The following is a 15,328-nucleotide window of genomic DNA, read 5'->3' as shown; positions in this document are numbered from 1 at the left end:
CTTGGTTCATAATGGGTGGTCTTTCCTTCACAGCTCTGAAGTACCACAGATTTGCTACCATAACCTTAATCAATACCTTTTTGCCATGATGGTAGATCAAAGATACTGTTGTTATCTTGGGGAAGCTGCAGTTAGTTGGTTAGTTAGTTAATCTTTCAGTTAGTGATACTGCCATTGCAAGGGCTGCTTTGTCACAGCTAGAAATAATGTCAATTACAACTGACATCACAGCTTGGTCTTTTGTAGCACAAACTCAAGATGCAATTGTATGGACATTAAAAATAAAAAAAACTGCATATCCTACAGCAGTGAGATGTTACTCTAAGAAGGCTCAGTTCATCTTCTGAGAAAGAGTCACATAAGAATCTTATCATGTGTTGCTGAATGTAGCTGACATAAAACCAATCCTTGTGGGCAACCAGTATACACCATACTAATGTAACAGTCATTCTTTTACCTGCTGTCCCTTTATTTCACATCATTGCATTTTATCAGCACATTTTCTTTAGGGCTTCTACACCACAATGATTACATTTGATTTATGTGTATTAGCTACCTGTATTACACAAGTTAATCTTTTTAAAGTCTTATCTAATATGAATTGTCAATTTAAAACCAAATAAAATTTACTTTGACTGTAAGTGCTTGCAACACAGAGTTCTAACTGCCTGTACCAAGTCATTTGGAAGTAAAGTGATAGTTTTGCTGGTGGGACATTTTCAAGTCATCTCACAAAGCCAGATTAGGTCAGATCTTGTTATACTCCAATGACAATTGATGTGAACTCATCTTGGAGTGGGGAGGTCATGACAATACCCCTCAAAACTGTAATGAGGTCAATAATGCATACTTTAAAATATCTGCGTTTCTCTCTCAGAGTTGATGGGTCAATGGTGAAGGTATTCTCCTTTATTGACAACCATACAATAACTTCTATTTTCTAACTCTAACGCTCTGAGTAACAAATTACATTCCATTACAAATTTGAACAAGAATTATGTTTTGTAATTTCTTACATATCATGTCCATTTAATTTTATTGACAACCAAATTCGCTGTTGCTTTAGAAAACTCACTTGGTTAAATTTGTTATTCCTAGTTTAGGAATAACAACAGAAGCATCCAACTGAATGCATAACAACAGAGAGTGACTGTCATACTACAGTGTTTCCCACTGGGTATCACATCAGTTTCGGCAACTGGCTCTAAAATTGGCAAGTGTAAATGTGCTAGGATAAGACAAACATAATTGCTACACACCATCCAGTATTACCTGTTGTTCAGGCACTGGCTACACATTTACAGATTAGATAACACTTACAGACTGACTGACATGATGGAATGAGTTAACATGGTGAAAACAAGCTTTTTGCTGCAGTAGACTTTTTTCTCACCAGCTATAAAGTAATCCCCTTGGGGTTGAGGGGGTATATTTTGCAATAAAAATAGTTTAAGCCAAACATTATGTCATATAAGCATTGTTGAAAGTTGTTGGCTATTGAACCGATGCTGACACCAACCAATGCATGAACCAGCACTTTGGCTGTAATATGTTAATATAGCTGCCCTGCCTGGGCTTTCCCTGTGTACAGAATAACATATCCGTCTCACCCAGAATTCTGCATTCATCTTCTGCAAGGCATTCTGTCTGCCATTTCTTATTAAGAAAAACACAACTGTAAAGAGGAGATCAAAATTAATTAGAATACAAAATGTGTACAGTATATAACATATGAGATGAAATAAAAAACGATGCCTTGTCAGGTCAAAGAAAAGCAAAAAACAAGCCTAGCTGCATTGTCAGGAACACATGTCTGAGGACAGCAGCTAATTGTTTGGATGAGGGAAGGAAACTGGTTTCTGAGAAAAATAAAACACTTCTCCCCCTGCTGTTATCAAGTGTTGTCACTCTCCACTGATCGAAGCCTGACCTCATTTCTCCTCATGGGAGGCAAAAGTGAGAGAGAGGTAAGTATAGTGATGTTGTTGTGTTTTTGCGGTTTGCCTTTTTTTTGCCATATGCAGTTAATTACTCTTATTTTGAAATAGTGTGTAACAGAACAATTGTATTTTGAACATATATTTTGAACATATATTTTAAATGCTGAATCAATTAAGTTTGAAATATGATCTGACATTTCTATTACCTGAGAACACTGTTTTCAACTATCAGGTACAAGCAGGTGTGGTTTTTGTATAAATATTCATATTAAAAGACTTTTAAAACAATGACATGACACTCTAGAATTCTACAACCTCTCACTCTTAAGAACTTTCTCAAACAAGAAATTCAGAACAAATTAATTTCAAATTCACTCAAAATTTTTTTCTTTAAAATGCTCAGACAAAATATATCTTAAAAAATACTTACATCACAGAGTATAAAGAGTATTGGTTTAGTTCACATACAAAATGGGGTCTCAAAGTTTTGAGGCAGGTAAATGATTTTTAGCATTTCATCACAGACTGGTACATGTAGCACAGCTTCTTCAGCTCTCGACTTTTAAGGAATTCAAGATGAACAGGCTGACTGCACTCACAGAACGAGATTAGAGCAGAGAATCAACACCTTTGTGTGCTTGCATTTTCTGAGGCCAACTTGGAGTGAATCCCTAAGCAGTTACCAGAGACCATCTCCAGTGTTCCTGGGTATGAATAGAGGGGGCTCTTCAGGAAAGAGCTCAACATAGAGGAGTGACCACACTGCCAGGCAGAGCTATTCAATGCCCAGTCTGATTGCATAACAGTTATTGATAGTCTAGTGCCAGTCCATGAATGCCAAGTAGAAAGGCACTGTGTAGTGCCACAGCAACAATTGTACTCTGTCCTCACAATCCACCCCATTGATGCTAAGGGAGCTTTCCCACGCTCCTGTTCAAAAACAGATAACATGAGGAGGTTGAGGATGTCCCAATAAACAGTGAAGGCTGTTAGTGTTGCAACTGCTTTTGTTTCAGGACTGGGGCCAGATGCTTCAAACAGTGGTAAAGCTGCACTAATGTGGAGTTCTTTAGGCTTTTCTACTCCAGGCCAGCTTATTGCTGACTTCAAAACTATTACATCACTATACTGACATTATAACATATCGGGTGTGAGGGTCTTGGACAGGTGATGCAACGAATGTAAATTTGGAACTTTGTCAAAACAACAAATCAAGTTGTTACTGGCATCTCCCTATGGAAAATAAGTGCCACATGTTATCAGTACTATCCAGGGAGAAGTAGACTAATGAGGTCAGAGTGTCACCCATCTACTTGTTCAAACCCACTCCCCTCAAATACTTTTCACAGCTACTGTATTTACATTGAGCGTCACTTTGAGTTTGTGGGTCCTGCTATGCATACGGTCTCACATGTGTAATCCCTGTACAGACCAGGAGTTCCCCTCGCAGCTCCACGGTCCTGGAGCTCCCACTGAAACCTCTAACATGCTGCACAGTTGTTTTTGTGGAGAGAGTAAAGTTGCAGCCAGTTACGCGGCAGTAGCGTATGCCCCTGTTCCATGTGATGCCATGTGATGGGGAGTGGGGGGTGTTTCAGCCCGCTGGGAGGCAGGGAGTGAGGGGGGTTAGGCAGAGGAATGTGGGATGCAGAACTGAGCACGGAACTCACAGCAGCCTCTCTCACTGAGCCACCGAAAAACCTGCACACTATGAAGGTAAGTAAAAAAAAGACAATTCTTTCACACAAGCTCGGTCGATAATGTGCACCAATCAAAAAAATAAAGATAAGTTAAAAGTATTTTTTAAGGAGCATTAAATATAAAATCGTTTAAGAGTGGCTTTAGACATCTTTTGAAGTGGACTGCTGTCTTCAACATCTGTGCTTTCCTTTTAAGAGGAAAAATTGTTGATGAATGGTATTGATAATTTCAGTTACCTGACATGAATAGTGATGCATTTTGCTTTACCTATCAAATACAAAGTGAGTCGATATGTAAATACTGTAGCAAGTCTCTCAGCTTCTGAGCTTTTACAATGAAAGTGTCTGCTGGGGATCCAGAGTCCACAATGAATTAACTTTTTCCTGACTGGCACAACCATTTATGCAGAAATTTCTTTAACAATCATGAAAATCGTACTGAATTGTTTTGTAATTTTATAAGGTGGATTTTAATGGAGCATGGACAGTTACTTTTGAGTGACTGCTCTCCTGTGAGTGCCCTCTTTGATTGGCTGAAGACCAGCTGCTGTTCACTGTCAGATCTTTGTAGCGCGTTGCTTGTTTAATGCCTCCTTAAAATGTAATTCATTCATCGGAAGAGCCTGGAGTCTCCTATCAAATCAGCTGACTTTGATCATTATTAAAAAGGCAAAACCACACAGTTTCAAGTTTACAGCCACACAATTTCCCCACATTTTTTTAAAATCCATTGTCTTCCACTGCTTTAAAAAAGACAAAACCCACAATACTAAATTATTAGTGTCAGATTCAATGATGCCATCTATGACAATGGATAGAGATGGCAAAAAATACATTTTTATATACTTTAAATTACACAGTACAACTATTTGATATGGCAATTACTTTTGTTTTGGCAAATCTAAGCAACTTGACTTTGCATAAATTCTCAGGTCAGCTGAGGACAAACAGTGTACTATAAAGTCCACTCGACAAATTGGAATCTACAAATCCTGTCCTGTGTTTGATCATTGTGAGTGCAAATTCTGAATTTAAGGCTGATGCTTTTGGTTTAATGACGTGACTTTTTTTCATTTAACATGAATGCAGGTGAAAGTGAAACCAAATATAACATCAGACAGGTTCATCATAAAAGGAAGAAAGGAGGAATACAATGATTCATTTTTACAGTTACGGTCATAATTTATTTCCACAGGAAACTGAATTTGCTTTGATGTTACAGAACAGGGAAGACCTTCTCGTACAGGTGGATCCATATTCACTGTGCTGTTAATATGTATTGATATGATGTTGATGTATATACACATACTGTTACATCTTGGTAGATCTAAATATTTGAGAAAAACAAAACAGCCTAGTTAGATTATCTTAAGCCCCAAGTAAACCTCTCTGGACTCTGCTGTATGTAACAGAAATAATGTGCACAGCTGACATTGTCTTAAATGACACATAACAGTCCCTGCATCTGCCTAGCTGCTGGGCAGTGGTTTACATACATGTAATTATGAGTCTTGATGGGCTGGAACAGCTAAACTGTATGTGAAGACACAGTCAAGAAACCTGGTGAGTCAATCTATGTTAACAATTAATTGTAAGAGCTAGTGACTGCAAGTAGGTATGAATATTGAAATAGCAGGGAGGTGCAGTAGTAATGGGATTGAAACAGTACACTAAAGAACATGTACAACCTCATTCTGGCCTTTGGCTGCACGTGCCAAGTGGTTGGGTTTTAAGGCATTGCGCAGTTGTAACAGCTGAAAGTCACAAGAATACCTTGTAGCAATGAAGCAGGCGTATTCTGGAAACCACTCTGGGCTACTGCTAACTGTAACTGGCTGATGATTAAAGAATGAATGAGCAGTTTGTGGAGTGTAGATGTTATGGCATGAAACAGAACACTGTCTGATCACTATATGATGAACACTGGTGCAGAACTCAACAATCCCGATTGGATTTTCTGTCTCTATAACACTCTGAATGGAATTTGCCCTATATGTACTTTTTAACAAATGTGCTATCAAGCACGAGAAACCTTGGGACACATATCATGTGATCATATGTTATGCAGCTTTCATTAAAAACAAACTTTTTAATTTTTTTTGGTGGCAGCACAAGGAATATGAGCAGTCTCTTAAAGTGAAGACAAATTCAGAACAACCAACAAAACTGCACCTACCTATCTGAACTCACTACTACAAACCTACGTTCTCTCCCAAACGCTACGCTCTGGTACCGAATTTGCATCTGGTGGTCCTGTCACATTGCAGCACGAAATCACCATCCAGAACTTTCTCCTTCATTGTCCCTCATTGGTGGAATGAAGTTCCATATGCCATCCAATCTGCTGAGTTCCTCACTATCTTCAAGCAACATCACATCTGAAGACACAGCTCTTTCGTGCTCACTTGAACACCTGAAATACTAAAAAAATCAAGTCTATGGTTTCATGCACTTGTGTCTCTACTAACTAGCTTGCTCCTTGTCTGGCTAGCTATTGAAACTTAGTCATGCAGCACTTCTAATATTGTTGACTCCTTACATGGTGTCAGTGCTCCCGCCCCCTAGCTATTGTGTTTTGTTTTTCCCTGTCCATGTGCTTTTGTTTTCCTTGTGTTCTAGCCCTGCCCCACTCTCCGCCCTGTCTCCGCCCACCCGATCACCCCCTCCTGCCTGCTTACACACCTGCTTCCCATCTCCTCATCAGCCCAGCCCTATATCTACCCTGCTTGTCTCTGTCTTGTTGCCAGTTCGTTGCAGTGTGCCTTTACCTGTCTCGTTCCCGCCGTGTTTTCTGCCTGATCGCTATTCCCCGAATCGACCCTGCCTGCTCTTCGACCGTGCTCCTGCCTGCTGTCCTGCCTTGTTCACCTGATCTTCCTGTCTACCTGGTTTGACCCTGCCTGTCCCCGGCTTTGATTCCTGTCTGTGTTTGGACTGCCTTCCTGGTATTTTGACCCTGCCTGTTTTGGACTGCCTGCGTGTTCTGCGATTTTGTTAATAAACGCCTGGACTCTGGAGTTCTTGTGGTCCGCGCCTGAGTCCTTGCCTGTGCCTTGTCACATGGATATTTCCTGGTGTTGTACTGCGCCTCACTTGTTAGTCACTTTGGATAAATCTGTCTGCCAAATGAATAAATGTAAATATAAATAAGTCAAGTTGAGGTCAGATTGGCAAGCCTTCAATGGTAGAAGGATTTGCATTCAGAAGCCTTCAGTCATAAGAATTTAAGCTGAAGTGAACTTGCTGTTTCTTTGTTGCTTGTATTTTGGTGTTTCTCAGAATTCAGACAGTATCGGCTGAGGGACCGACTCCGGAATGGACGCCTCCACGAACCAGACAGCGCAGGAGTACGGTCTCAGCCAATACGTGAACCATGGCGACCCCTATAACGCCACCGCCCACAATGGCACGCACACATTCTCTCTCGCCTTCGACCCGGTCATGGACAAGGCCATCAGCGGCATCAGCGTTGTCATCCTCTTCATCACCATGGTGTCCCTGGGCTGCACCATGGAGCTGAGCAAGATCAAGGCCCACATCATGAGGCCCAAAGGGGTGGCCATTGCGCTGGTCGCCCAGTTCGGCATCATGCCTCTTAGTGCCTTCGCCTTGGCCAAGATCCTGCAGATGGGCCCCATAGAAGCAGTGACTGTGCTCATCTGTGGCTGCTGTCCAGGCGGAAACCTGTCCAACATTTTCGCTCTGGCTCTCCAGGGTGACATGAACCTGAGGTAAACCCACTGACACACTAATCACCAACATATTTCCTGAGAGCAGCAGGCCCTGTGACTAAATCCCCCACTCTTAAGGAAGTCAGCTCTATCAATAGAGATCACACCATTTTAAAACCTTGGTGAAGCTGAACAAAACATGAATAAACACATTAAACATGATTTATATCTCAAATTGATTTTCAAGAGATCAGGAATAGACAGACAATAAATAAGTAATTATGTAAATTGTCAGATTACTAGTTTGAAATTATTTAGAAATGAATGTTTTAAAGCATGTAAAATCATTACTTTTAAAACCTCTATGCATCAATGTATTGTTAACATTGAACAGTACTATTTCCAGTGTGGTACACTTTACTCACTTCCTGGTCAAGTGGTAATGAAACAGTTAAATGGAAATCTTGTTCAATTTTTGATGAAAGGCAGTAATGTTTTGTGCCCTTAAACCATGATCATAGCTGGATAATACAGGATGATCAACATAACCTGTTTCACTTCTTACTTTCCTATTCTGAAGGAAGTGATTAGTGTTACAATAAAAAAAAACTACAAATACTTCACCCTCATGTTTTTAATGCTGGTAAAATATGAAGGCCATATAAAGGCTGTAACATGGCATAAAAGGTGGAGGAGTTTTTTTCACAGTACTTCCATTTTTTCATAGTTTTTTTTAGAATCATACACAATGGGCATTCTAAACTGAAGATATTTTTCATACCTGCTAATATAAATTGTACACAAAGACTCTGTGGTTTATGGCTCAGCATGAATGGAATGTAGAATCTTACATCTCACTTCATGTCAAACTTGTTTTGCAGGGCCACTAGTCATGTGATTCAGATAGATTCATTTGTACAGTTCCCTAGTGTTAGTTCCCTATGAAAGTTAGATAGCTGTGAAAATATTACACTTCTTCCTTGTCAGTGAATTTGTTTGTAAACTTTATGATACATGGCATCATAACAGGACACTTCTATAAAATTAGTCGATCCTTGGGAAATGTCCTTCAATTTGACAATATACAGTGCATGTTTACAGATGTGACACCTTCCGCAATAAAGAAATGGTTTTGCAGATACTTTCAACATAAAGACAGTGCCAATAAAGAAAGTTATTTTTGTCAAAGCATTTGTTTTCAGTATGTAATTTGAGTTATACAAACTAAGGTACAGTCAACTGTACAGTTAGGGCAATTTGCACTTTTTTATTTATATACACGTTATCATCATTAGTAGTAGTAGTAGTAGTAGCAGTAGTAGCAGTAACAGTAGTAGTAGTAGTAGCAGTAGTAGCAGTAACAGTAGTAGTAGTAGTAGTAACAGTAGTAGTAGTAACAGTAGTAGTAGTAACAGTAGTAACAGTAGTAACAGTAGTAGTAGTAACAGTAGTAACAGTAGTAACAGTAGTAGTAGTAACAGTAGTAGTAGTAACAGTAGTAACAGTAGTAGTAGTAACAGTAGTAGTAGTAACAGTAGTAGTAACAGTAGTAACAGTAGTAGTAGTAACAGTAGTAGTAGTAACAGTAACAGTAGTAGTAGTAACAGTAGTAGTAGTAACAGTAACAGTAGTAGTAGTAACAGTAGTAACAGTAGTAACAGTAGTAGTAGTAACAGTAGTAGTAGTAGTAGTAACAGTAGTAACAGTAGTAACAGTAGTAACAGTAGTAGTAGTAGTAGTAACAGTAGTAACAGTAGTAGTAGTAACAGTAGTAACAGTAGTAGTAGTAACAGTAGTAGTAGTAACAGTAGTAACAATAGGGAGCTACACAATCTGAGCAATGCTTTGTCACATTGTTTTCAAATATATCCCCTTAGAATATAGTGAGCTGCATCGTTCTGGAGTGTAGTGTCTTAGGAGAGCGACTTTAGCATTTCAACCACTCAGGGAATAGAATGGGAAAAGGTATCAATATTTCCATCAGAAATTGTAGATGTGCATGTGTATGCTAGAGACCTGCAGCTATATTGTTTTTAGGTGGCTACTTTTGTTTTTCTGTCTCTCTTCCCTTAGCATTGTGATGACCACCTGCTCCACTGTAATGGCACTGGGCATGATGCCACTGCTCCTCTATCTGTACTGCCAGGGCTTCCCCAACATAGAGAACGCTGTGCCCTATGCTGGCATCTCCATCGCCCTGGTCTTGACCCTGGTGCCCTGTGCTGTTGGCATTGCGATCAACCACTGGGCACCACGCTATGCCAGCATTGTCACAAAGGTACAGGGGACCCGGTTCTACTGTAATCCCATGTTATTGTCTGTTAAACAGGGAGATTATAGTTAGGTGATCCAATGCACTGCATAGGGCGATACTAAACTAACTGGGACAGTACTGTTAGGGAAGTGTTTGAAAATGTCCCAGATCAGTTGTTACACATTGAGAAGTGGGTTTACTTCAGATGTTGGTTGACCTGTACGGTGCCAGACTGAGGAATATGTAGCACTCTCCCAAAACTATGTTAATTACATTGTAAAAGGCAAAGTAAGATTTCAAAGCGGTGGACACATTACCCTGTTATGGCCTTAACTGTTAGCCTGCTGGATACCTACAACCGATTATTTATGTGTGGCTTCTAAAATTAGAGGGGTTAAATTTTGTACTCAACAAGTGTTGTATTTGTCTGCATGAAAGAGGACATAGAACTCATACTGAGCAAGGATTGACACCTTCTTTGTCCATAATATTATTGACTAAATGTGCTCCACAGGTAGGCCTCAGCCTCTTATTGATTGCCTCTGTGGCAATTGGAATCATGTCCGGCATCACGGTCGGAGGTGCAGTCTGGGTTCTCCTTTCTCCGAAGATGATGGTGACTGCATCGATGATGCCACTAATGGGCTTCCTGCTGGGGTACTTCCTATCTGCTGTCCTCAGGCTCAATGCAAAGTAAGTCAACTTCACCTTCAGCCATGTTCACAAAACAGAACTGTCAGCACCCTCCTGTCCACAGTACCAGGCTGAAAAGCTTACAGTGAATCAATCTGGCAACCACCTCATGGGAATTAGATTCACAGCTGGAAAAATGAAAGAAGAGGAGACAGTAAGAAAGAGTGAACGACAGATAACAAGAGCAATGGTCCTTTTCTCCTGGTTTTCATAGGAGTGTATTCTATCCAAGAGCTGTGGCATAGTAGAAAAAGAATCTCCAAAAATCTCTGGAGGTGAATAGTAGAGAATGCGTTAGCACCCCCTGTCTCAATCTGATTGAGTGTGTATAAAGGTGGTTTTATAAATTACCTCAGGCGTCACTGAAAGATTAATCCCCAAAACAATCAATTAGGATGCACAACTGAGAATCAGTGGCAGGCATATTTACAGTATAACACCAGCTGTAAAATGTTATAACATCAATTGTGAAAACGGGGGTGATAGTGTAGAATAGTGGTTTAGGAGCAGGACTTGTAAACGAAAAGTTGCCAGTTTGATCCTGACACTGCTGCTGTACCCTTGGGCAATGTACTTAGCCCACAATTACCTCAGCAAATATCCAGCTGTATAAATAGTTAACATTGTAAAAAAAAAATGTAACCTATGTAAGTTGCTCTGGATAAGAGCATCTGCTAATTGCAAATAATGTAATGTAAAAACACATTAACCAGAGTACAGTACCACAGTAACCAGAGCTGTCACAAAGGGCCTGTTTGTGATACCAGAAGTGTTATTACATGTGGGAATATACTTATTCTAACCCCTCTAAAATAAATAATTTGTCATAATGAAGTATTTTGAAGATAAAACTAAAATACAGAGCTGGAACATAAAAGGAATGAATCACATGACTAAGCATAAACATATCACACATATCACATTCCTGCAAGAGGCTCCACAGAATAACGTAAAAAAAAACTGAAAAAACATGCAATTACATGTAAAGGGCTGTATCGGTTTATTATTCCCCATGTAAGTCCAACAGAGGAGTGCACAGTCCTGCTTTATAAACAACTACTGTTTACTATTAGTTAGCTTATTACCAATGCAGGGCAGATGCATGTTCATTACTGTTCATTGGTTTAGAGACCACTTCTTTTTTTGGACTCTTTACCCTTATCTCTACCCCTCATAAGTCATTTTCCAGACCAGATTTTTGTTTTACTTCTTGACCAGTCTTAGGTAGGGGCACATATTGTAACTTTGGTCTTATAACCATTTCTGATCATATACTGTTCATACACTTGTCCATTGAGTCTCCTCACAGGGATCCTTCTTCTAACCTCTTTTTACTAGACCGGGACTATTTTTTCTGTAATCAACATACCAGACACCTATCTTTCTATCTTATTGGAATCTGGGAAGGCTTTCCTAAGGACTGCTGTAATCTCAAATTCCATTGCTAAAATTGAGAAGAATTAGAGGGTCTGAAGAGAACAAAACTATTTTATTATGCAATATTACCAAACAGGAGATTTTAGCAGTCATTAAATCTTTAAAACAATAGTTACAGATGATTATAGCTCAGAATATTAAAAGAAATGTTGAGGTCAGCTATTCAATTTGTACTCAGCTTCTTTTGAGATGGGTTCTTTGCATACCACCAACTGTAAACAAATAAGCAATAAAATAAATAAATTCAGAGGCAAATAATCTCTTTTTTTCAAATGCCACCTGATAAATGGTCATCCTATATCCTTTACATTTTAACAATATTGATTGAAAAATACTTTACTGCCTAAAATCCTTTCTAGAAGTATTATCCCATGCTTATTTGAGCCTGACCAGACCACTTTTGTCAATGAGAAGCATTCTTTCTTGAACATCAAATGTCTTCTTGGCATTGTTCAATAGCATAACCTTACTCAGCAGAAGACCCTTGAGTCATGTACATGTGTCATTGTTATCCTAAGAGGATGTTTGACCAAATTACTTCAGGCCTCATTGTTAAATTGATGCTCAAGGATCCTCAATCCCAAAAATGTCATCAGCCAACATTAACCACCTCACAATGGCGGAATAAACTGGCTTCATTCTGCCAGAGATAGGGGTGGGTAAGTGGGCCACCACTTTTAGGCACCCTGCAATTCCTCCAACACCCGCAAGTTGCTCTGATGACATCATTTGTGCACTGTGCCACGTGCACTTGGAAGAATAGCTGTTGCATTCGTCTTGCCTCAACACTCGCAAGCGAGTGGAAAACTTGTAGTAAGACCGGCCTAATATACCTCTGCCAATTCCAAGATATGGTTGGACAAAGGGGAAAAAGCATTAGAAAATATTTTTTAAAATCCCCAGAGAGGTGTAAAAGGGAGCTTTATCACACACATATCATGGTTCTGCAAAACAATAGCCATTTTGGCATAACATTAAAAGGGAAATTGAAAGAAATATTTTGGTTGTGCCTTTGAAGAAGTCACATGGTTCTTTATTTTAGGCTTGATCGGCGATAGTCAGGCTTAGCCTAACCAGCTAAAAAAAGTTACTGTTTATGGCACCCAAAGGTAATTTGATTAGCTGGCATAGGGACAAGCTACAGTTGGCTTATGGTACAATCCCTTTTGATAGCTCTGTGTGAGGAGGAAATGAGGAGGCGTTCAGGATGGTCTGGTGCCCCTTTCTATCAGTTTTACCAGCAGAGGTCAGTGAGATAGTTGAACATGGGCAAGTGTGCCTCAAATGGACAGGATCAACACAAAACAGAAAACACCATTGTAAACTGAAACGTATGCTATCATGGGGTGGGGCATTTTGGTTGACTGGATTGTATTGTTAGTTCTGTCTTTTCTGTCTTAATTATATGGTACCTGTATTATGTCATTTTAAATATTATTTAACCCTCCTTTCTTTGATTCTGTTGTATCTTTTCAGAATGTTTATTGTCATTCATTTTTAAGTTCTAAGGTGTCACAAGATCCTGTTATGATCTTAGAAAATATATCGACTCAGAATCTTGTAGTAGATTTTTCGAACAAACCAACATTCGCCCTAGTTCACAACTAATTAGCCTAACCTGAGGAAGTCAGTGCAAATGCTTTTTTTTCCCTCTCAGATGCAGGAGGACTATTGCAATGGAGACCGGGTGTCAGAACATCCAGCTCTGTTCCACCATCCTGAAAGTAGCCTTTCCCCTGGAGGTCATTGGGCCGCTCTTCCTGTTCCCACTCCTTTACATCATGTTTCAGATCATTGAGGCTCTGTTCCTCATTATCCTCTTCAGGTGCTACCAAAGGCTGAAACCAGCATCTGAGGGTGAGTGTCTCAGATCCCCACTCTGTGCCCTGCATGCAGAGATAGATGAGTGTCAAATTATAACACCAACAGGGAGCACAGGTTGTGCAAGCTCAGGACACACTTTGAGCTTTTTCCTACATATCTAAAAGGCAAATAAAAGGCCTGGTCTATTTTTCATGTCATAGAGAGATTTCTAAAAACATTACATTATAGGCATTCAGCAGATACTCTTATCCAGAGTGACTTGCATCAGTTACAGGGTTTTACAATGTTATCCATTTATACAGCTGGATATTTACTGAGGCAATTGTGAGTTAAGTACTTTGCCCAAGAGTACATCAGCAGTGCCCGCCTGTGGGGAATCAAATCGGCAACCTTTAGGTTACGAGTCCTGCTTCTTAACCACTATGCTACACTACTGCCATAAAAAGAATGTATAAACTGCTAGAATTGCTGTCAGCAGAGCAGTTAATATAAAGCCTGTCTTGTGAGAGGAGACATCAGATCTAGGTTGGTTAGTGCACATGCTCACTGTGCATGGGGAGGAATCCACATCTGGTAATGCCTGTGAAAAGGGCTGTTAAAGTTACCTGCTGTATAACCACATGTTTGTGCTATGTGCTTGCTATAATGTCTAAAGAAAAACAGAGATAAGACTTACATTTTTCCTCTTGATCTGCCACAGGGAAGACAGTGTATCTGGCAGTGGACGGTGTGGTAGAGGAGGTGAAGGTGCCGTAGACACAGTTGGTCACGTGTCGTTTTGCCGGGACAGAGAGCCCAAAGGTGCCAGGACTTGGCCTGTCCCAGGGTTCCAACGGATGCGAAGACCAGAGGACTGCTCTGAAAATTGTACTGGGGTGTTCGTTTTTTGGTCTGAGACAACACGTCTGGTGGGGTGATTATTTCAGGTGCAAGAACGGACAGAGGCAGTCCTATTTCCACAACACTTGCTCCCTCACTTTGGGGCTAACAAGACAATCCATTATCCACCAGCCATTAACACATCCTCCATGCAGCTCTGAGGCTGTGGTAAGGTCATCGCACTGAAGAGGCATGAAATGCCAGAGGTGGGCATTCTGCAAAAAGTGTATATGAATGTGGATCTGATACTACAAATCTACCTCCATGAGATTTCTGCAGACGGCACTCAAGACTTATGACACAGCATCTTTGAAAGCAAACATGTGCGCCAGCAATCCTTTTTCGCCCATTCCGTTGTTGTTGCTTAAAGATATTTATATTTATATATATATATATATATATATATATATATATATATATATATATATATATATATAAATAATGATCACATTTGAGCTCTACTGTAATGTATACACTATATTGATCTTTCAGCAGATTTCTGTTAATCTTTTGTTTGTGTTGAACGCCTTGTGCTTCCTATACAACCAAAAACACCCAGTAATGGGCATTTGTTACAGAAAGAAATATCAATGTTTAATTAAAGCCATGAAACTGTATGCAGAGCTGTGATAGGTCAAAGGCAACAGGACGCTGTCAGAATTGTAGGCTGCGGGCTTTCCCACTCGCTAACTCTTAGCACTATCAGACTCATAATGCCACTACATTACACTTTGATGGGATTCCTTTCCAGAGGAAGACCATGTCTGTTTCCATGCTCCATGTTGGATGCTTAATGTTCAAACATTTATTCTGTGCACATTGAAGTGACAAAATACAGGCTATACATAGAAACACAACATAATTGCTATACAGCTACAGCCAAGAGACATGTGTCTCTAAACAACCCCCAAGTTCTTTACCTCCAGTCTT

The 15,328-nt window shown here is 39.9% G+C and overlaps 1 protein-coding gene across 1 annotated transcript; it reads left to right on the top strand.

Annotated features, from left to right (window-relative positions):
* The first annotated feature begins 3,551 nt into the window (after positions 1 to 3,551).
* Positions 3,552 to 14,741, top strand: slc10a1 (solute carrier family 10 member 1). Its single transcript, XM_036542889.1, has 6 exons — positions 3,552 to 3,656; positions 6,920 to 7,371; positions 9,385 to 9,589; positions 10,080 to 10,258; positions 13,353 to 13,552; positions 14,220 to 14,741. Exons 2-6 carry the CDS (start codon positions 6,956 to 6,958, stop codon positions 14,273 to 14,275), a joined length of 1,056 nt encoding a protein of 351 aa, XP_036398782.1. The 5' UTR covers positions 3,552 to 3,656; positions 6,920 to 6,955; the 3' UTR covers positions 14,276 to 14,741.
* The last annotated feature ends 587 nt before the right edge of the window (positions 14,742 to 15,328 follow it).

Source organism: Megalops cyprinoides, chromosome 12, assembly GCF_013368585.1.
Source record: "Megalops cyprinoides isolate fMegCyp1 chromosome 12, fMegCyp1.pri, whole genome shotgun sequence".
Lineage (NCBI taxonomy): Eukaryota > Metazoa > Chordata > Actinopteri > Elopiformes > Megalopidae > Megalops > Megalops cyprinoides.
The sequence above is the reverse complement of the archived record's forward strand: the minus strand, read 5'-3'. Positions and strand labels throughout refer to the sequence as shown.